At 35.9% G+C, this 20,777-nt stretch overlaps 2 protein-coding genes across 6 annotated transcripts in view; both read left to right on the plus strand.

The window, feature by feature from the left end:
- The window catches only part of dock4 (dedicator of cytokinesis 4), an 85,628-nt gene extending 80,129 nt beyond the window's left edge, over positions 1–5,499 (plus strand). For 2 of the 3 annotated variants that reach the window (XM_051884240.1, XM_051884242.1), the window contains 3 exons: positions 579–654; positions 757–818; positions 2,464–5,499. In XM_051884240.1, coding sequence (XP_051740200.1) covers positions 579–654; positions 757–818; positions 2,464–2,868 — 543 coding nt within the window. In that variant the 3' untranslated portion in view covers positions 2,869–5,499. The remainder of the gene's footprint in view (positions 1–578; positions 655–756; positions 819–2,463) is intronic. The other variant, XM_051884241.1, reaches the window with a different exon arrangement.
- A 981-nt stretch (positions 5,500–6,480) lies between these two features.
- Positions 6,481–20,777, plus strand: part of immp2l (inner mitochondrial membrane peptidase subunit 2) — a 104,723-nt gene continuing 90,426 nt past the window's right edge. For 2 of the 3 annotated variants that reach the window (XM_051884263.1, XM_051884262.1), the window contains exons 1-2: positions 13,906–14,040; positions 16,646–16,749. In XM_051884263.1, the coding sequence (XP_051740223.1) occupies positions 13,909–14,040; positions 16,646–16,749 (236 nt within the window). In that variant the 5' untranslated portion in view covers positions 13,906–13,908. Of the gene's footprint in view, positions 6,633–13,905; positions 14,041–16,645; positions 16,750–20,777 lie in introns of those variants that run through there. The other variant, XM_051884261.1, reaches the window with a different exon arrangement.

Consider the following 20,777-nt stretch of genomic DNA (forward strand, 5'->3'; position numbering starts at 1 on the left):
AAATACTCTAAATAATAATTTAAACTATAAATATTAAGTATTAAAAATATTTTTTTGAAAAATAATAATTACGAATTACTATATGCATTGTATAATAGAAAAATAATATAAAAGTATATTATATTATGTCATGTATTATTATATATAATTTATTTAGATTTGGTGTAAATAGTCTAAATAATAATTTAAACTATAAATATTAAGTATTAAAAATATTTTTTTGAAAATAGTCATTAATAATATGCATTATATAATAAAAATAATATAAATGTATATATTTTTAAATTATATATAATTTATTTTGAATTTTTTAAAAATAGTATAATTATTTAAACTATAAATATTAAGTATAAAAAATGAATAAGAATAAATAAATACTTAAATTCATTAAATTTTAAAAAAATCTTTAGAGTAATGTGCACTGTTGAATCTGTTACATTTATTATTAAAGTCCATTTTTCTTTCATGTAGTCTTTCATGAAGTCCAGCTCACAGTGTTCAGTAAACGTCCAGAGAGAAAGAGAGTATAGAAGGTGTAGCGGATTCACTGAGATTTATATCTTTTATATCTTTTGCAGAGGATGATTCCGTTCCAAATACCAGTGGATTCACCATTACCACGGTGTGAAGCCAATCTCCCCACACCTGAGACAGGTATTGCAGCTTTCTGCTGTGAGATAGAACACCCGTTACACTTGAATCGGTTATTTACAGCTCAATGACATGTTCTTTTGTTCCTGTGTGTGTGTTGAATAGGATCTCTATGCAAGAACGTGAGGTCACTGTCTCCCATGCCATCCGCCCGCTCCCCTCAGAAGGTGATTCTTTTATGCTTAATTCACTCTATGATGGGGCCGCACATAATTGGAAAAAATTACGTTGCAGTATTTTTTTCTTTCTGCGATATACTGTATATTGTGATATAATGAAATACAGGAACGTTCACCAGATGACCTGAATAGCTATATTTAGAAAGAATTAGTCATTCTAGAATGAGTGGGGTGATTTTTGAAAAATTATTTAAAAAGCTGGAAAATTACTTTTTCTTTTTTCTTTTTAATTAGGGTGTTCATACTTGTGTTTACTCTTTACAAGAACTAACTTAAACCATAAAGTTAGAGTTTACACAAAATATCTCTCCACTTAAGTTTGCAAAGGCACATTCCCACAGTTTTTGACTAAATCAGAATAAATATAAGAAATATATTGTAATATTGTAACTGTTGTACTGTATAATAATAATAATAGAGGATTTAATTTAAAAATATATATATTTTATAGTACAACTGTAAAACTACAATACTAAAATGTTCTAATTTTTATTTTGAATAAATATGAATATCTTGAATACAAACATAATGCGATATATACAGCGATATAGAGTGCATTAGTGCCACCCCCTTTTTTAGCGGCGCTGGTTCCAGAAGTATTTTTTCCATTCATTTTTCCTATAGGGATTTAACAAAGTCTTCATTAAAGAAATAAAAGCCATGAGCCAAGCTAATCAGCTATGAGGTGAATCACAACACTACCAACTTTGATTTGAAGCAAAAAAGTTTTTTAAATTGAACAAAAAGACAAAGGTACAAGACTGTGTACTTAAAGGATTAGTTCACTTTCAAATGAAAATTACTCCAAGCTTTACTCACCCTCAAGCCATCCTAGGTGTATATGACTTTCTTCCTTCTGATGAACACAACCGGAGTTATATTAATAAATATCCTGATGCGTCCAAGCTTTATAATGGCAGTGAACGGGACCAAAGAGTATGATGGATGAAGTGCATCCATCCATCATAAATGTACTCCACACGGCTCCAGGGGGTAAATAAATGCCTTCTAAAGTGAAGCGATGCGTTTGTGTAAAAAAATATCGATATTTAACAAGTTATAAAGTAAAATATCTAGCTTCCGCCAGACCGCCTTCCATGACGTTGTGTCAGTTAAGCTTTTTTGTAAGTTGAAAACGGAAGGCGTAGGACGTAGCGTTAGCGTTTTGAACTGCGATAGGCTATAGAGCTGTTTTGGCACATGTTGCTTTTCCGACTCTCTGACTGGTGTAATTTTCTGTACAGCATAATGGGTAATGTAGTTTTACACCAGTTTTTCATTCTGCTGTTCAACAAGATTATTGTAAAAATTAGCTGAAATAATGCAGGCTGACGGCTTTAGCAGAAGCAAATACCATGTATTAACAACCTTGTAGCTCACAGTGGTCTGTTTTTAAAGGTTTATAAGTTACATTCAAAATCAATTTTCCTATGGAGAAAATGAATGGAGTTTTTAATTCCGGAACCCGACTGTTGCACTCTATTGTCGCTGCGGTGTGTCACATGAAAAAAATAAGGTAATACATTCTAAAATAACGGTCGCCTTAAAAAACTCACGCCGGGGGCTCAGATAGAATATTTTAAACTTGCGTGTGAAAGGGTTAATGAATTTTGTGCTTGATTTTGCTCTGCAGTCAATGGTTCCGCCCCTCACACCCTCTCCGACCGATGGCTTACCAATGGGGAGTCTGGCATCTCACTCCCCTGCCCGCTCCGGCAGCTACAGCAGCGGTATCTCGTCCCTCAGCCGCTGCAGCGTCTCTGAAACGTGTGGGATCGACCTCCCGCCGCCCGACCCTCCTCTGCCCCCCGCCATTCCCACAGACATGCCCATTCGCCGGGGCAGCAAGACTCCTCCGCCCTACAGCGTCTACGAACGGAACAATCCCCGGCGAGCGACGCCACTGCCTCACAGTCTATCAGTGCCGCCCAGTACTGACAACCCCAGCCTGAACGCGAAACCCCAACTGAACCGCACACAGCGAATTAATTCAGAACCCCGCCACCGGCCCACCCCTAGGAAGGTCTCTCAGCTGTAGCGTGTCTGCAGGTAACTGGAAACTGGGACTTTTTTTTTGCAGTTGTTTGCTGTAAAATTACTGTAGGTTATGTATCATAATTGGGAATGTTTTCAAATGCAAGGAGGTGCATTTATGTGAAGGATTGGGAGTGGCATATTCATAAATAAATCTTTCAAATCTATTAAATAAGAGTGTCAATGAATAAATAGGTCTATGTCAATACATACAAAAATATGTTAATAAATGTATCCAATGCAAAAAATAATTAATTAATTTATTTATTGACACATTTCATGCTTTATTTATACTATTCATAAATAAAGAAATAAATCTTTTAAAGAAGTGTCAATAAATAAATAAATGTTAATACATCAATGCAAAATGTAATTTAAAATAAAATTGGATAACTATATATATGTTGTTATATAATTGTATTTATTTACCAATAATAATACATTTATTGTATCAATAAATAAGAGAATTAATTTATTAAATAATTTTATTACATAACTAAATCCATTGGACTTAAGTGTATTCATTGACATATACACAAATTTCATGATTTATTGACATTTTTACTAAAGATTTATTTACTATTATATCTCACTCTTAGTCCTCCATATGTTTTGTTTTTTAATTTAGCGATTTGTATTATAAAATCGAAATGAAAGTAAATCGGAATGAGCCTATGATGAATGTTTTCCCTTTTTTTAATTCATTGATATTAAGTAGATCATCTTAATTTTATTTTTCAGCTGCATATTTGGTGGTTTATTGACTATTTTGTGGAAGTCTGAGGTGCAGCTCAGAAACGTTCTTCACCGATGAACTGAACTGGACATCTCGGCATAGTCCTTCTGATATGCAGTTACAGCTGGAAATGATAACGTACTGGAAAAGCCATGAAGAGATTATGTACGCTTTGAAATGGCATGTAATTTACAGCAAAATCTGAAGATCTGGCAGGTCCATATCCCATTTAGAGTGCTCTGAAACATATTGCTAGCAAGGTATTTTTGATAGAAGTACAAAATCAGTGTTGTACAGCTTTTCTTTCCACACTACGGCAGTCTTTTTTCTTTTTTTTTCGGTCTTACACAAACCGAGGTGTGCAGCTAGACCTGCATCCCGTTTTAACTGCTTTGTACTTTCCGGAATGGCTAAAAGGTGCTACATATTTCTTAGTGTTTGTTTTTTTTTCTAATGTAGCCTCGTATCTACCGAAACTGCCTGACCGTTTAAATGTGCCATGTGATGAAATTGTGTGGTCTCCGAGTTTTGTGCCAAAGATGCAAACAGTATTAACTTCTTTGTCAGTGAGAGTAGTTAGGAAAGCTTAACTGAAGTTAGCGTGACCGCTAGTGCTCAACAATGTGCTTCTTAAACCGTGTGCAGAGGCGTAGATCAAGACTGCATGGGGCATGAGCAGTACAAAGCAATATAACCACTGTAGTTTGCAGAGAGTGATAGAAACAAACATCATCTAGTTCTGAGATGACTTTTCCCAGCAGCCTGATCCCAAATCAGGTTGTGTTGTTGCCGCAGTCACTTCCGAACAATATTGGGTGGATCAAAATCTGTTTTTCTTTCTCCTTTAAATGTTAAATCTGACAAAACTTTTCTCATTAAGGTCAGAAATTCAATTTGGACTCTTATTTGGACTTAGTTGATAAACACAAAGTTTAGGAAATGCTGTGTGGAATTGAATTTCTTTTATATTGGGTTTACCTTTTATATTTTTTTCCATTAAAAATGTCTTTAAATCATTAAAAGAAATCATTTTATGTGTAATTTTTACCTGGACTCAAAACATCAAAACATTCATTTTGCTAACAAAGCCAGCAAATGTTCATTGAAACGGCCGATTTTAGACATTTAAGAAGTTATATTTCAACGAAAAGAGAAAAGTTGCCACATTTTGATGTAAAATTGATAGTAACAAACAGCTTTTTCACTGCCAGCTTGAAAGCCCACAATTCTTTTAATAAATAATGGATAATTTGATGTGTAAATGCAACTTCAAAACGCGAATCTCGGCTGTTTACTTTATAAATCGCGTATGGACAGTTGAAATGGTCTGAATTTTATAAAAACTGTTCACAGCAAAAATGTCCCCTGTGATTTCTTTGCATTTTTGTAGATAGATACAAAGTATTTTTTGGCAACCTAAAACGTCTGAAGTGCGAAGAATCAAACCAATGTTTGAATGATGACAAAATACTTAAAGATGGGCACCGATTCATTTGTACACTATTTTATTAATGGCTTTGCGGCAATGTTCTCATACTCCCATGCTACGAGAGTTGCTCATTTTAGGCAATCATGTTTTGTAATTTCGATGGATTGCCAATGGTCAAGTCGTAGGACTTCAACTCTAGTTGCGCTTGTATTTCTCCTCTCCTGTTCTCTCCTTTCACTCTCCTTTTTATGAATTATACTCTTTCTGTTCAATTTTTTGAACTTGTAAAGTTGTACTTTATATCATACAATGGGATGAAAGTATTCCATATAGCCTGTGTTACAGATTTTGTACAAAAGGTGTTTATATGAAAATGTAACCAGTTCATAGCTTTGAATGTTGCAACTAAAGTTTTTATTTGTAAATGTTGAATATTAACCATCAAACAAATAAAAGTTGATTGATGTAAAGTGTGAGTTTTTATATATTATTGCTTCTCTTGAGATCCACGAAGACCGCAAGCAACCTTACAAACATTAACCACGGCTTCTTTAACTGTTTGACAGAGTTCCCATTTATTTATTAACTTGGTGGAAACTAGGCTACCTTGTTGGAAGTTTCAATGAATTTTAAATGACCAAAATTCCACACATTAGCTACAATAAAAACAGTATTATCATTTTTTTCCCTGAAATATTACCAAAGTAATGTTTTGTAGCCATGTAGCCTACAGTAGTATGGTCAGGCGTATCGAACGCAAAGTTTCTCGGGGGAACGCTAAACATTTGCGAGAGAACGCAAAAGCATCGACTTATTATTGAAGTCCCTTTGGGGCTCCGTACTTCACTGATATAGCCTAATTGTTGTATAACTTCAAATAAATCTCTAGGGACTTTGTAAAATACATTGTAAAAATTACACGTGACTTAACTTTATGATCAGTCGTCTACCTCATATCCTCGTTTTCGTTTGCTAAAATTAAATATGAACATAATAATAGTACTTTTTGTGAGGGCTCTTTTTTCTCTCATCTTCTTCGCTGCGTCCGAAAACTGGAAAATGCTGCCTTCGGAGGACACATTTCAAGGTAAGAAGGCATCAACAAGAACGTCTGAGCTTCACTTCCTGTCTCCTGAGATACCTTCATCTGATCGATTTTTGAAGGCAGCATAGATGTATCCTTCGCTGCCTTTGATATCCCACAATCCTGTGCTTTCCATTCTGTGACAGTTGAGCTAGAAAAATAAAGATGGCGTCCGAAAGTTGAGTTTGCTGGTCAGTTTGTGTGTAAATGTACACTTTTGACTAACATTTTCCACTTTTTATATCATTTCTAGCGAGAAATTACTGCTGTGGTAATTAAATATGTTTAGTTCTCACCAAAGCTCGAGCTATTTTGCTGTAGATCATTAAACTGCTGCTTTACAAGTCATCGCCTGATAAGGCAGCGAGGCAACAAGTCAGCTGCCTAGGTTTTCGGATGCAGCCCTTGTCAGCGCACGCTAATATATGAATCAGATTTGGAGGGCTTTAGGACCCGGGAAGCAGCGAGCGTGGTGTCGTAATGAACGGAGCGACGTACAGCACATACATAAGACATTAGGTGAGTGTGTTGACACACGTCTGAAACCATTGTTACTCGGCATTCAGACCTTACCAGTGCTGAAGGATTGCTTCACATTTGCTTATGTTTTTTAATTGTATCCATCCATTTTAAATGTTATCATACGCCAATTGTTTGCTCTTGCTTATAGTAGTAGCGGCATGTCCTGTCAATCCAACGTGGTCGCCATACACGCTAAACTACTAGTGGATTTTCTCATGCAGTGTGAGTTAGTGTCGCGGTTTTTAACTTAGTAGTACACAACAAAATGAAACACGAGAGATGTAAGATAAGACGACGACAATTGCTAATGTTGTAGTGTTGTTTGAACAGGCGATATGTCAGAGCTCACAGGCTGTGTCCCAAAACCTGTAATTCTTGTATACTAGTTAGAATAACTGAACTACTACTAATGTGCAGTGTACTAACTACACAGAATACTGTATCCCACAATGCGGTGCACTTGAATCGACCATGACCTTCCATTTCCAGAATCACAAAAGAACCTTTTATCAGGCACAATTTAAACATTTAATTTAAAGAGACAGCTGTAAGTTAAGAATTTTTTATACAAAATTAGTTTGCAAAATAATTGTTTTTATATCCGGAATGATAACTGCCACTTGATAAATAAACGCACATGCTTTGTAAAAAGGTCATGTGATGGTGATACAGTAGCCTATAATAACATTTAAATTGTTTGTTGTTGTATATGTGTACTGTTTCATACTATTTTTTTTAAAAGTAGTAGACAGTATGCAGTGTATGCTGCACAGTAAGCAGTGTGTTAGTAATCCATTCCTAACTAAGTTATTGCGTTTAAAGCATGAAATGAAGTTGTGATAGTCTTTTCTTCTCTATTGTAACGTCCCTATTGTACTGTATACCCGATTGTAACCTATTTGTCCATTGTTAATTGATTGGGTGGTTGTGGTTTGCAATTGGTCAATCTTATGTGAGTGTCAAATTGTGCGGCCCTCACGTCAGTAAACATCATCAGAGAAGAGAAGAGATGTCACCGCAAGACGGAGGGGAAGTTGTTTTGATAAATGATGTGCACAGATAAATCATTTATAATTAACAATGTAATATTACATTTAAAAAATCATCAATTTTAATTTAATGGTGACTTTAAAACCAGCCTATGATATGTTAATTGTCCCAACTGTGTTTATTCCTCGTAGGTAGGCAGCTCATAATGTTTTGAGACACAGCCATTGCTTGTTTACTGCTCATCACAGTCACTTAGTTCAGGAGTAAAGATCAGTATCTTTTAATTTTTACAATATATATCTCATATATTGCCAACACGTGAAGATACTGATATAAAAAGAGGCCATTCTCCCATATGAATGCTGGATTTAGTTTCTAGGTTAATTAATTAACAAAAAGCTGCCCTGTGTAGCTGCCCTAATGAATAAGATTATTTTGAATTTCTAAACGTCACTTCATATTGGTTTTGAGTTATAAAATGGTATAATATATATATATATATATATATATATATATATATATATATATATATATATATATATATATATATATATATAATTATTATTATTATTATTATTATTATAAAAAATTATTAAAATTATTATAAAAACTATTTAACTACACTGCATATACATTTCTTTACTAAATGAAAATATTCATTAAATTAAAATATATTTTAATTATATATATTAAAATTATTTTTGAAATTATTGAATAAATGTTATACAAAATTAATATATTTTATATATATATATATAAAGAAAAAAAACTATTATTATTATAAATGTTGAAAACAGTTTTTGCTGCTTAACATTTGTTTATTTAATAAATGCTACTTTTAATAAATGCAAATAAATGCTGTTCATTGAACTTTCTGTTCATCAAAGAATCCTGAAAAAAAAGTATCAACATTTCCACAAAAATACTAAGCAGCACAACTGTTTGCAACATTGATGATAATAATAATGTTTCTTGAGCAGCAAATCAGCATATTAGAATGATTTCTGAAGGATCATGTGACACTGAAGACTGGAGTAATGATGCTGAAAATTCAGCTTTACCATCACAGGAATAAATTACATTTTAAAATATATTCAAATAAAAAACATTTCCGATAATTTGTAGTAATATTTTGCAATATTATGTTTTTACTTTATTTTTGATTAAATAAATGCAGCCTTGGTGAGCAGAAGAGACTTCTTTCAAAATTAAAAATCAGATGTAGGCACTGTTTATACACTATATTGCCAAAAGTTCTGGGACGCCTGCCTTTATGTGCACATAAACTTTAATGACATCCCATTCTTAATCCGTAGGGTTTCATATGGAGTTGGCCCACCCTTTGCAGCTATAACAGCTTCAACTCTTCTGGGAAGGCTTTCCACAAGGTTTAGGAGTGTGTTTCTGGGGATTTTTGACTATTCTTCTAGAAGCGCATTTGTGAGGTCAGGCAGTGATGTTGGCGAGAAGGCCTGGCTCACAGTCTCCGCTCTAATTCATCCCAAAGGTGTTCTATCAGGTTGAGGTCAGGACTCTGTGCAGGCCAGTCAAGTTCCTCACCATACTCGCTCATCCATGTCTTTATGGACCTTGCTTTGTGCACTGGTGCGCAGTCATGTTGGAACAGGAAAGGGCCATCCACAAACTGTTCCCACAAAGTTGGGAGCATGAAATTATTCAAAATGTCTTGAAGCATTAAGAGTTCCTTTCACTGGAACTAAGGGGCCAAGCCCAACCTCTGAAAAATAACCCCACACCATAATCCCCCCTCCACCAAACATTATACTTGGCACAATGCAGTCAGGCAAGTACCGTTCTCCTGGCAACCACCAAACTTAGACTCGTCCATCGGATTGCCAGACAGAGAAGTGTGATTCGTCACTCCAGAGAACACGTCTCCACTGCTCTAGAGTCCAGTGGCGGCGTGCTTTACACCACTGCATCCGACGCTTTGCATTGCACTTGGTGATGTAAGGCTTGGATGCAGCTGCTCGGCCATGGAAACCCATTCCGTGAAGCTCTCTACACACTGTTCTTGAGCTAATCTGAAGGCCACACGAAGTTTGGAGGTCTGTAGCTATTGACTCTGCAGAAAGTTGGCGACTTCTGCGCACTGTGTGCCTCAGCATGCGCTGACCCCGCTCTGTGATTTTACGTGGCCTACCACTTCGTGGCTGAGTTGCTGTTGTTCCCAATTGCTTCCACTTTGTTATGATACCACTAGCAGTTGACCGTGGAATATTTAGTAGTGAGGAAATTTCACGAATGGACTTATTGCACAGGTGGCAACCTATCACGGTACCACGCTTGAATTCACTGAGCTCCTGAGAGCGACCCCATTCTTTCACAAATGTTTGTAGAAGCAGTCTGCATGCCTAGGTGCTTGATTTTATACACCTGTGGCCATGGAAGTGATTGGAACACCTGAATTCAATGATTTGGAGGGGTGTCCCAATACTTTTGGCAATATAGTGTACATGTATTTACCTATAAAACTAATTTCAGCATAATGCAAAGGCTTTTAAGATGCATGTGAACCTTAAAATCAATCAATGTTTTGCTGCATATTATAAACTTTTAAAAAGTGTTACCAGTAGGATATTGTGAGTCAGTCTCATTCTTTTTGTCTGCTTGTCTACAGCTGTCTGCAGCACATCATTAATCTCACCGCTGCTGTGATGCAGACTAATGGTCAAGCATTCCAGCTGAAATCATACTTACAGGTGCAGACATTGAGATAATGTAATCAGATTTCGGCCTGTCAGCACCGTGTTGTGAAATGCACTGTTAAAATAGGCCCATGCATCAAGGAAACCGAAAATTGCCTTGTCAAGAGTGGAAATCTGTCATTGCAGTTTCAAATTACCCTAAAGCAGCGAGTTCACTAAGCTTTTTTCGACATATTTGATGACTAGTGCAATTAAAATGGTTACGCTCAGGTATGCATAAACAAAGGTACCAGGCTACAGTTTTACATTAGGCAGGTGGCATATTTGACAGTATTACTTGCAGGATAAATGGGTTAGAAGTTATAAACGGGAAGCGTATGATAAATTGATTCTGCTGGCATGAGACCACCACCGTTTCGCAGCTGTGTGGAACGGTCACCTAATATTACAGAGGCATTTGCTTTCAACTCTAGAAACACATCTTTAATTGGGCTCGGCTACAAAAAATCCATCTATATTGCACACCTGCTGTGCCAACCTTGGCTTTTATCGCTCACGGTTTTATTTCTGTCCTGTAGCACATGGAAAATGGTGGAAAATGTTCTCGATTCTGAAAGTGAAAGAGCCTTTGATGAAAAATGAACTCGACGCTTTCTTTTGATCACCGCGCACCAGTCCTAGATTCTTCCATCTGCCCGTTTTTAAGAATAAACTATTAGATGCTCCACTTTACGCACCTTTGAGATCCAAGTGCCAACCATCTATGTAAAGCCTCGGCCTGGGCATTGCACCATTGTGTCGCTCTCTGACTGTCTGTAGCCTGAATTAAAAAATATAGGATTGTGGCTTAGTGGAGGGACAAGTAAAAATAGAAGTCCTTTTTTTTTTTTTTTTTTTTTTTTTTTTTTTTTAAAGGCTGTCATGTGTTGTGTGGCTCCGGGGTGATTGGCAGTCTCTCACTGTATGTGCTGGTGAGGGATTATTTGTTAGAGCAACCTGACAGCTGGCACTTGGCAGGTCTGCCCAGAACACCATGGATAATTTAGCCACTCGTTGTCATAATAGTTCATTAGTCGCACTCTTGTGCTAGATGCATCTCTTCACGAACTAAGCGAATGAATACTTAACATTACGAGAAGTTCCAGCACAGGGTAAGACACATCAGAGAATCTGGTAGATGAAGACTTGAAATCAAAATTTACCCTCTTTACTTTCTTAAAGGGATAGTTCACCCAAAAATGAAAATTCCTGTCATCAAGTTGTTCCAAACCTGTATGAATTTCTTTCTTCTGCTGAACACAAAAGAAGATATTTTGAAGAATGTCGGTAACCAAACAGTTGATGGCACCCATTTTTCCATACTGTGGAAGTCCATCCAACAACAGTGAGTTGACAAATACTGACAGCTGACAAAAACTGGTGGAGTTGACAAATACTGGTGGAGTTGACAAATACTGGTGGAGTTGACAAACTGGCGGAGTTGACAAACTGGCGGAGTTGACAAATACTGGCGGAGTTGACAAATACTGGCGGAGTTGACAAACTGACGGAGTTGACAAATACTGGCGGAGTTGACAAACTGGCGGAGTTAACAAATACTGACAGAGTTGACAAATACTGACGGTGTTGACAAACTGGCGGAGTTGACAAATACCGACGGTGTTGACAAACTGGCGGAGTTGACAAATACTGGCGGAGCTGACAAATACAGACAGTGTTGACAAACTGGCGGAGTTGACAAATACTGATGGTGTTGACAAAAACGGACGGAGCTGACAAATACTGATGGTGTTGACAAAGGTCCAGCTGGGGCCAAATATACAGTATATGTAAACAGAATCATGAAACAACATTAAATGAATTCCTCCTATGCAAAGAAACAAACAAAAAAACAACAACATAATAATTCACATTATATAGACATTTTGAGAGCACTTGTCAATCATCAGACATAAAACCTGACGGAGTTGACGTCTGATAGAGTTGACAAAACTGAATATTTTTCCTCCTTAACCACATGTTGTACAGTGGAGCAATTTTGTTTTCTTTCTCAGTTGTAGATGGCTTAATAAACATATCAAACATGCCAAGATTGATCCCACAATTTACAGAAACTATTACACCGGGATGACGGAGTTGACGTGTTGAAGTCGTGACCGCAGAGACTTCAACATTGTATAAAATATAAAAAAATATAAAACCTCCAGGACTATGTGTCCTACTGTGAGATCCACAATGAGCAGGAAAAAGGAAAGGGGTCATTAGAGTTGAAGATGACCATGACATTGCCTGATTTATTCAGAATTATAAAAAATCCTGACGGTTGACGCAAAGTGAGGACACAACTTTGATAGGCATTTTTTATGGAAAACATAATTAAAGATTTACTTTTTGTATTGTTTGATATATTACAACTCTCTGCCTTTCAATTTAAATGTGTATTTTTGAATTTGTTGCATTTTTAAACACTTTGTTTGGCAATTTTACATTGTAACCTCATGCTGAGGACAGGTTAAATAAATTACATGTATTTTCCAAGTATTGATCATGTATTTAAAATAATACTAACAAAAGTATTTAAAAATAAAAACAATGAATGTCCTGAGTATCCAGATTTCCTTTAGATGTAACTTTTTAAGTTGGTTTGCGAATGCTGTTTCATGGAAATTTTAAGTAGTCAGTGTTTGTATTATATTGATAGCGTTGCTGCCTCGGCTAGCCTACATACGCAGCAGAGAGTCAGGAAGGTGTCTTTTTTGCCACCACAAAAGAGGTTTTTGTAATTTTCCCTGTTTGAGCCGGATCTGGCTCACAGCAGTGCAACCCTGACAAATCCTGCCTGCACTGCGTTGTGATTCGCTCAGCATTTTTTTTTCACCCTCACATCTCCTAGATTCTCTGCTAAGTTGTTGTAGTCTCTGATTTTTGAGCCTCTTGAATGCCCTCCTGTGAGCAAATGGCTTCAAGACTTTCTTCAAGTGCTTACCAGTGAGTCTGCAAAGTTGCTGCGGGAGACCTTGAGGGCTTTTTGGGGAAAATAGTACAAGCTGCTCTTCATCTTTTTGTTACTATGGTGAACTCTGTAAAATGAATGAGGGGCATAATTGCTTGCCGTGTACCTCCAAATCAAGCATCACACACTATCAATTAATGGTATTAGAGCAAGCGTGCTCTTGTCAGATTCAATTTCAATGCCTCAGTGGGTTTTCTGCCCTAATGCTTTGAGTCTACAGAGTTTTGTCATTGCGAATACGGTCTACAGATGGCTACAGATAGGTGCAATTACTAAACTCATTATTTAAATGGTTGCTTTATGAGTTTTTTCTTCTTTTTGACCTCACTAGTACCTTGCAATTTGATTCAAAACAAGATGGTTCACACTTAAGCGTAGTTATCTGTTCTGCTTTTGGTACTTTTGTTCTCTTTGTGAGTTTAGTCATCCAACATATCCTTGAAACATGCCTTTTTCCTGTGGAGAGTCTTTTTCACAATAGTTAAACAACAAAAACATCCGTGTTTTGTTGAATTTTTGTTATGTCTTCATAAGATGTTACCAGACTCTTTGAACAAGCCAAGGTCATTTTCTCTTTTTATTTTCTCTCTCTCTTCAGGCAATGGCACAGACAGGATTTGGGCGAAGATACTTCAGAGCGTTTGTTAGTGGCTTCTTTGTAGCTGTCCCCGTGACAGTGACTGTTTTAGATCGTCTTGCCTATGTGGCACGCGTAGAAGGTGCCTCGATGCAGGTGAGATGTCCTTTATCCACTTTATTAAACTATTCTTGGTAACAATGTTGTTTTGATGAATCTGGTTTATTCTAGCTTTGCTGAAAGTTAGCAAAAGATGTGCATTTTTCTTATAAAACAACTTCAAGCAGCAGTTTGTGTTTTTTTTTGGCACTTTGAGCCGTGGTGCTCTCTTTGGCTACGCGGGTTTGAGTCCTTGAGGCCATTTGTCACCATAGTAGTTTTCTTTCCCCATCTACACTATTTCTATTTAATAATTTATATAGGACTTTATTAACTTAATATACTTAATTTTGGACATTGATAAATCTTAGTATTTAATATATATCTCAGTATATGTCCTGACATTTTTGTTTTCAATTTACTGTAAAATACAGTAATATAACAGAATTATATTTAATAATTTCCATTTAAAATACAGCAGTGTAAGAATACTCATAAATATTTATGTACAGTGTTTTAACCCACTTTTAACCCAGTCAAAAGTGACCGAAACCTTGAAATGTAACTTTTTTTTTTTCTTCAGGAAAACCAATGTAATATATTTTTGTTCAAAAATATTTTTTGATTATTATTACAATTTTTGAGGGTATTTTATGATACTATGCAATATTTATAAAATTTTTATTACCTATTTTCCCCCATTGAAAATAATACACAATTTTTTTCTAATATATTTTTTAATAATTTTTTCAGTTGACACAGTATTCCATGTTAAAATAGAGACAAGGCATTTAAAAAAAAATTTGAAGGTAGATTAGTGCCATCTGGTGGTAGTAAAAAAAGAAAAACTTATGAGATGCCATAGTGTAACCACTAGATTCCTATATAGTTCTATATAAAGTGGCATATAAATTCTCTAGTGGTTTTTAGACATATAAATACTTATTTTTATTAAGTTGTGGATTTGGATTTCTACTTAGACATTTTCAAAGACTACTTTTTGTCAAGGTTTTTTTGTTGTTGTTGATTTGAAGTGTCAGTTTTTGCATTAATTTTACTACAGTCAAACCTGAACACAGAGGAGGACATTTTGTTACACATAACATCAAAATTAATTAAAAATGTAACAAAAATGAACAGGTATGTTCACAGCTTAATAAATCATAAATCTTATGTTTATGTTATGTTTTCTTGATATTTTAGAGTGTCACCCCTTAATTTTTTTCTGCACAGTGGCTGAATTGTAGTTTGTACCACCAAAAGATTCCCATTCATTTCCTATGTCGGTCATTTTTGACCACGAAGGAGCCAAGTGTGACTATTTTTTCGGCCCTTTAACATATCATGTTAATTTTTTTATTTTTTGGGTGTTCACATAGCTAATGCGACAAAAGTTACCAAGTGTCAGCCCATTCCGATGAAGCAAAAAAATTTAAAATCTCAAAACGTAAAATTTTTCAGTCATTTTTAACCGAAGAGGACCAGAGCGTTTTAAAAAATATTCTATTGCACTATTAAAACATCTATGCTTATTTTTGAGGAAGTTTTGTTAAAGTGACAGCTTAGGGAGCTTAATAGCCAATAAAAAGCACATTAAAATCATGACCATATTCACAGTTGCTTGAGTTTTATAATACCATAAAAATAACCAAATATATTATGACTATTCAATATATTACCCAGCCCTAAGAAATAGTAAGAGAACTTTACTTTAAAAAGCTTCTCTATTCAAACATTAATAACCTTTTTCTTATATTAGGACTTTGCATTAGGGCTCAATCCAACTAAATGTCCTAAACATTGCACTAATAGCTCTAAGACCACAATGACAGACACCTCTAATAATGAGAGAAAACCATCTGAATACGCCATGCTCATTTCCTCACCAAACAGAAGTAATGCTTCATTATGTACCTAATGAACACTAACTAACCAAAACAATGTTGTTGTTTTTGTTTTCCTTTTGGAAGCTGGTTTTCTATCTCGGTTCATAGTGTTATAATTTTGCTAATGGCTTTTCCCTGCCCATTCACGGCCTTTGAATCCAAATAAGTCGCTCCATGGACAATGCTGAAAGCTGACACCAATACAGAACGAGAAAATGTGTCTGAATAAAAAAGATAGAGCGCCCAGCTGTGACAGATAAATTCTCTAGGCAGGAATGCTCGTCGGGATATTTATTTTAGAAGGACAGATAAGAGATATTTCTGTCAATTATCCCAGCAAGCGTGAAATGGCTCATCGAGATCTCCCCTAATGATTCATTGGAGGCCCGTGTATCAAGTCAGTCGTTGACTTGCATGCATGAGAAGGTTCGTCACACACAAGTTGTTTGATATACCACCACAAAAGATTTAAGAGAAAAACAAATTCTGTTTTGAAGTTTACTTATAGACGTTATTTTTATCCTTCAGTCGAAAGGCAGAATGAAGAACAGAGCGGTTCTTTTCCAGAACAAAATTAAAGCAAAGTCGCTGCCACTGAATTTATTCTTAGAGTTTTGGAAGTTTGTGTGGAATGGAGGATTAAAGCAATAAATCACAGACCAAAAAGAAAAAAATGATAGAACTTAAAAGTTTCTAATCTGTCACAACTCTTCTAGAGACTAGAGTTTACGAACCATGTAGACTCTTTAATATCATGTGGTTTGAATCTTTCCCAGCCATCCTTAAACCCAGATGGAGAGTCGTCACCTGATGTTGTGCTGCTCAACCGCTGGAGTGTGAGGAACTACCAAGTACAGCGAGGGGACGTTGTGTCAGTTCTGTGAGTAGCCGTATTTTGTCCTAAACATGTGAGCCATTATGTGACATTTCACTGTGGGCGGAACGACCCAGCGCGACACTGCAGAAACCAAGTGACTGAAAAAATTTTCTGTTGTTTATAGTAGCTGGCTAATGCAGTGTTCAACACTTTTTTATTTTTATTTTATTGTATTGTGCGTTGTTGTGCTTTGATGCTATATATCGGTACTGTTACAGATGCAGGATATATCATTTAACAGCCAATTTTAGAGATATTTAATTTTTATTTAGTGTCTATTTACACCAAGTGCAAATAGCCCGCCTTGTTGGCAGAGGCTGTTTACACTAACTCCACCCACCAATGTCTGATCGAGCCAGAAAAACATTAGGAAATAAATCCCGCTGATAACATGAGCAGTGGTGTGGAGAGTAAGATGGGTGGCGTTAGCTTTTTAAGCGACCGACCCGAGTTCGAATCTGCCTTTTTCGAGCTTATTCTTCTCCCTTTTCCCTTATCAGCTCGGAGAGGTGTTTATTTTAAATAAAAAAATTAAAAAATATTTGAAAATTGGAAGAAAGTGCCTAAAGGCCAAAGTATACTTCACTTTTTACTTGTACGCAAGGGTCAGCGTAGGGGTGTTCGATTCCAGGTTTTATGGAGTCGACTCCGTCTCCCGACTCCTCGACTCTATTTACTATACATCAAAACAGGGTCATAAATAAGCAAAATGGCAGTGCTTACATACTTAATTAATTCATTTTTCCCCGGCACGAAGCCTTAAAATCCCCTCAAACAACACGCGTTTAGCGTGACTGTCCAAATCAGTCCAATTTAGCGATGACTTGATGAGTAGCTAACTGCTGATACCTAATTTTACAGAGAGAAGTCACGAAAAACATGAGGTCGAATATTATGTCAGAATTAAATTAACGAGAAAGAAGAAGAATTCTTTATTCATCTCATTATAATGGTCGCGTGATGGCGCTAACACACATGATCATTGTCTTAAAGGGTTAGTTCACCCAAAAATGAAAATTCTGTCATTAATTACTCACCCTCGTGCCGTTTTACACCCGTAAGACCTTCGTTGATCTTCGGAACACAAATTAAGATATTTTTGTTTAAATCCAATGGCTCAGTGAGGCCTACATAGGGAGCAATGACATTTCCTCTCTCAAGATCCATTAATGTACTAAAAACATATTTAAATCAGTTCATGTGAGTACAGTGGTTCAATATTAATATTATAAAGCGACGAGAATATTTTTGGTGCGCCAAAAAACAAAAAACAAAATAACGACTTATTTAGTGATGGCCAATTTCAAAACACTGCTTCAGGAAGATTCGGAGTGTTATGAATCAGCGTGTCAATTTGACTGTTATCTATTTCTAAAGTAAGCTACAACGTTTCTGCAACAGCTCTCTGACGCGATTCGTCAGTGTCCGAATTACTCGCTTCATTTCGTTCACTCCTTGCTTCTAGTGCACTCAACTGCCATGCACTAAATAGGAGAATCAGTAAACAAGTGAGCGATTTCGGACACAGCAACAGAGTCGACACCGAGAGTCGATTCCTGTGCTGGAGTCGATCCCGAATCTGGGGCTATTCAGAGTCGAGGAATCGACTCTTTTGGAGTCGACTCCCCATCACTAGGTCAGCGTACAATGTGTGATCCCATTGGTTCAAATTGCTTTTAATAGGTTCCTACAAAATCATGTTATGATAAATACTGTTTTAACTACAGTACGTTATAATGACCATTTATGTCTGTATTAGTTAGCTTATATACTAGCATAGCATACAGATAAGCGATTAGCCTGTTAGCTTAGTTTATAAATACATTTACGCTTACCCTATATTCTCAATCATCTTTAATGTAATTATGTGTTCAATTAAGTGTTAAATGTCCAAATAATTAAGTTATAAATAAAACAAATTAATGATGTTCAATTATTCACTTAATAGGCTATTTATTAATTAACAGTTAACCATGTGTGAGAAGTTGCTTTCAGTTGTTTTTATTATGCACTAATGTGTTTTCGTACGCATTATATAGTAAGCTATGCATATTTTAAATGAATATCATTCGTATATACTTAGGATAATCATTAACTGACAGTTTGGGGAGACCCGATTTCGAGGGAGGACCCGATTTGTCATGACACCGGATTTTTGTAACTGTGCGTACTTTGTATGCACATGGCATGCGCATTTAATTTATTTTGCAGTAATTAGTTTATCCACAAGGTGGCAACTGTGCCCTGGTAGCTGGTCCACAAGGTAGTCGAAGAAAAACTGCATAAACAGAACACACCGGAACAGCGACAATGGAGGCCTACATAGATGAGAGATTGTGCGAAGAGGTACCATCATTTGTACAACTTTAGCATGAAAGAATACAAAGATGTTTACATGGGTTGTCACTCGTGCCGAGAGATTGCTCAAAACTGCGCATGTGTCGAATGTCTGTGTACGCGTACAAGTCAAATGAAGTGTATGATATGATATATATGTAAAAAACTAAGTATACTTTCTGCTTAACGAGTATTTAATATTGGGAATAAAGTGTTTAACGGGTAGGGGTAGGATAAGTAATGTCCCAATAAGGCAGCATCCATTTATGATATTAATAAATATAATCATATACACTATATATTTACTATATATAGCATCTAACAACTGTTTACACTTAGTGCAAAGAAAATACTGCTATTTTCACTTAGTGTAAATGTATAATCTTTAGCAAATCAAATATTATACTGTACGTTATAATTTTGGTATGCCAAAATTAACTTGTAGCGTTTAAAACAATTTTAGCTTTTAGTGTATTGTTCTTAATTTATTTAGACCAAAAAGAGTTATATTTTTATTATTGGTACTGTCTGTTATCATCCATTTCAATAATTATCTGTATCAGCCCGAATTTTAATATTATATTATTCAGTATTCAATATAATCTTCAGCCTCAAAATGAAAATCTGTTTTACACAGTTTTAGTTATAATGCCTAAATTCACTTAACATATAAAATGACTGATTAAAAAAACTATTTTGTATTAAAATGATATTTTAATATTGGCCTTTTATCAGTTATTGGCTGTATTATCAAAAGAATTATTGGCTTATATCAACCAAAATTGCATTTCAGTTCATTTCTAGTGTTAAGCTTCATTTTTGCAACTCAGCTCTGGTGAAATCCTTGAAAATGGCCTAAAATGTCTATCTATTAGCTGAAATTTGTCAGATGTGATGTTTTTTTGTGACAGAACATCATGTTGATGTCAATCGGTTGAGCCTGCAGACCTCTGCTGTTCCACGGATGTCATGTTGAGTCCTCAAATCCACTCAGGTTTCCAAATCCCTGACGAAAAATATCACATTCTTTCAGAAAATTGCCACTGAGATGTTCTCCATCCAGACGAAGACATCTGTAGCGCTCAAAATTGCTAATTGGACCATTTTGGTCCATCTCTAATCTGCCACAGATCTCCTTGACCTTAAACCCAGCTGCTCTAAGTACACTAACTCAAGAGGAATCCTCCTCTGGATAATGAGCCCACTCTGTCAAAAGGCCTTTTAAGGGTTTCTGTCATCGCAAGTAATTGGCATGGACGCAATCGTCTGATATACTTTAATGCGGTGCTCAACACCAAGAGCCTTTTGACACGGACCCTGCGGAGGCTATCATCTAGACTCTGGTTAGGTAACTCCTCTTTACTTTTATGTATGGTCTGTATTTTGAAGCACCGGGGGGGAAAGAAAGTATTTATTTCGTCCAACTTCTCGATCAAACACTCACCCTGCTGTGTTCTTTGGCTTTTATACGTTTGATAGGCCAGTAGATGGTTCAGCGCCTTTAGCTGTTCATATGAGGTTTTGATGCTGCGAAACCGAGCGACTTTTGTATGATTATAATGCCACCACAGGATGTTTATCACATTTAAATCATTACTCTGTTGAATTCTGATCAGAGAGTTTAACATTGAATTAATGAAGCAGAAACTTTCATACAATTCATTAACTTCTACTACATTAATACATTTTAAAAA

This window comes from Ctenopharyngodon idella, chromosome 24, assembly GCF_019924925.1.
Source record: "Ctenopharyngodon idella isolate HZGC_01 chromosome 24, HZGC01, whole genome shotgun sequence".
In the NCBI taxonomy this organism is placed as follows: Eukaryota; Metazoa; Chordata; class Actinopteri; order Cypriniformes; family Xenocyprididae; genus Ctenopharyngodon; species Ctenopharyngodon idella.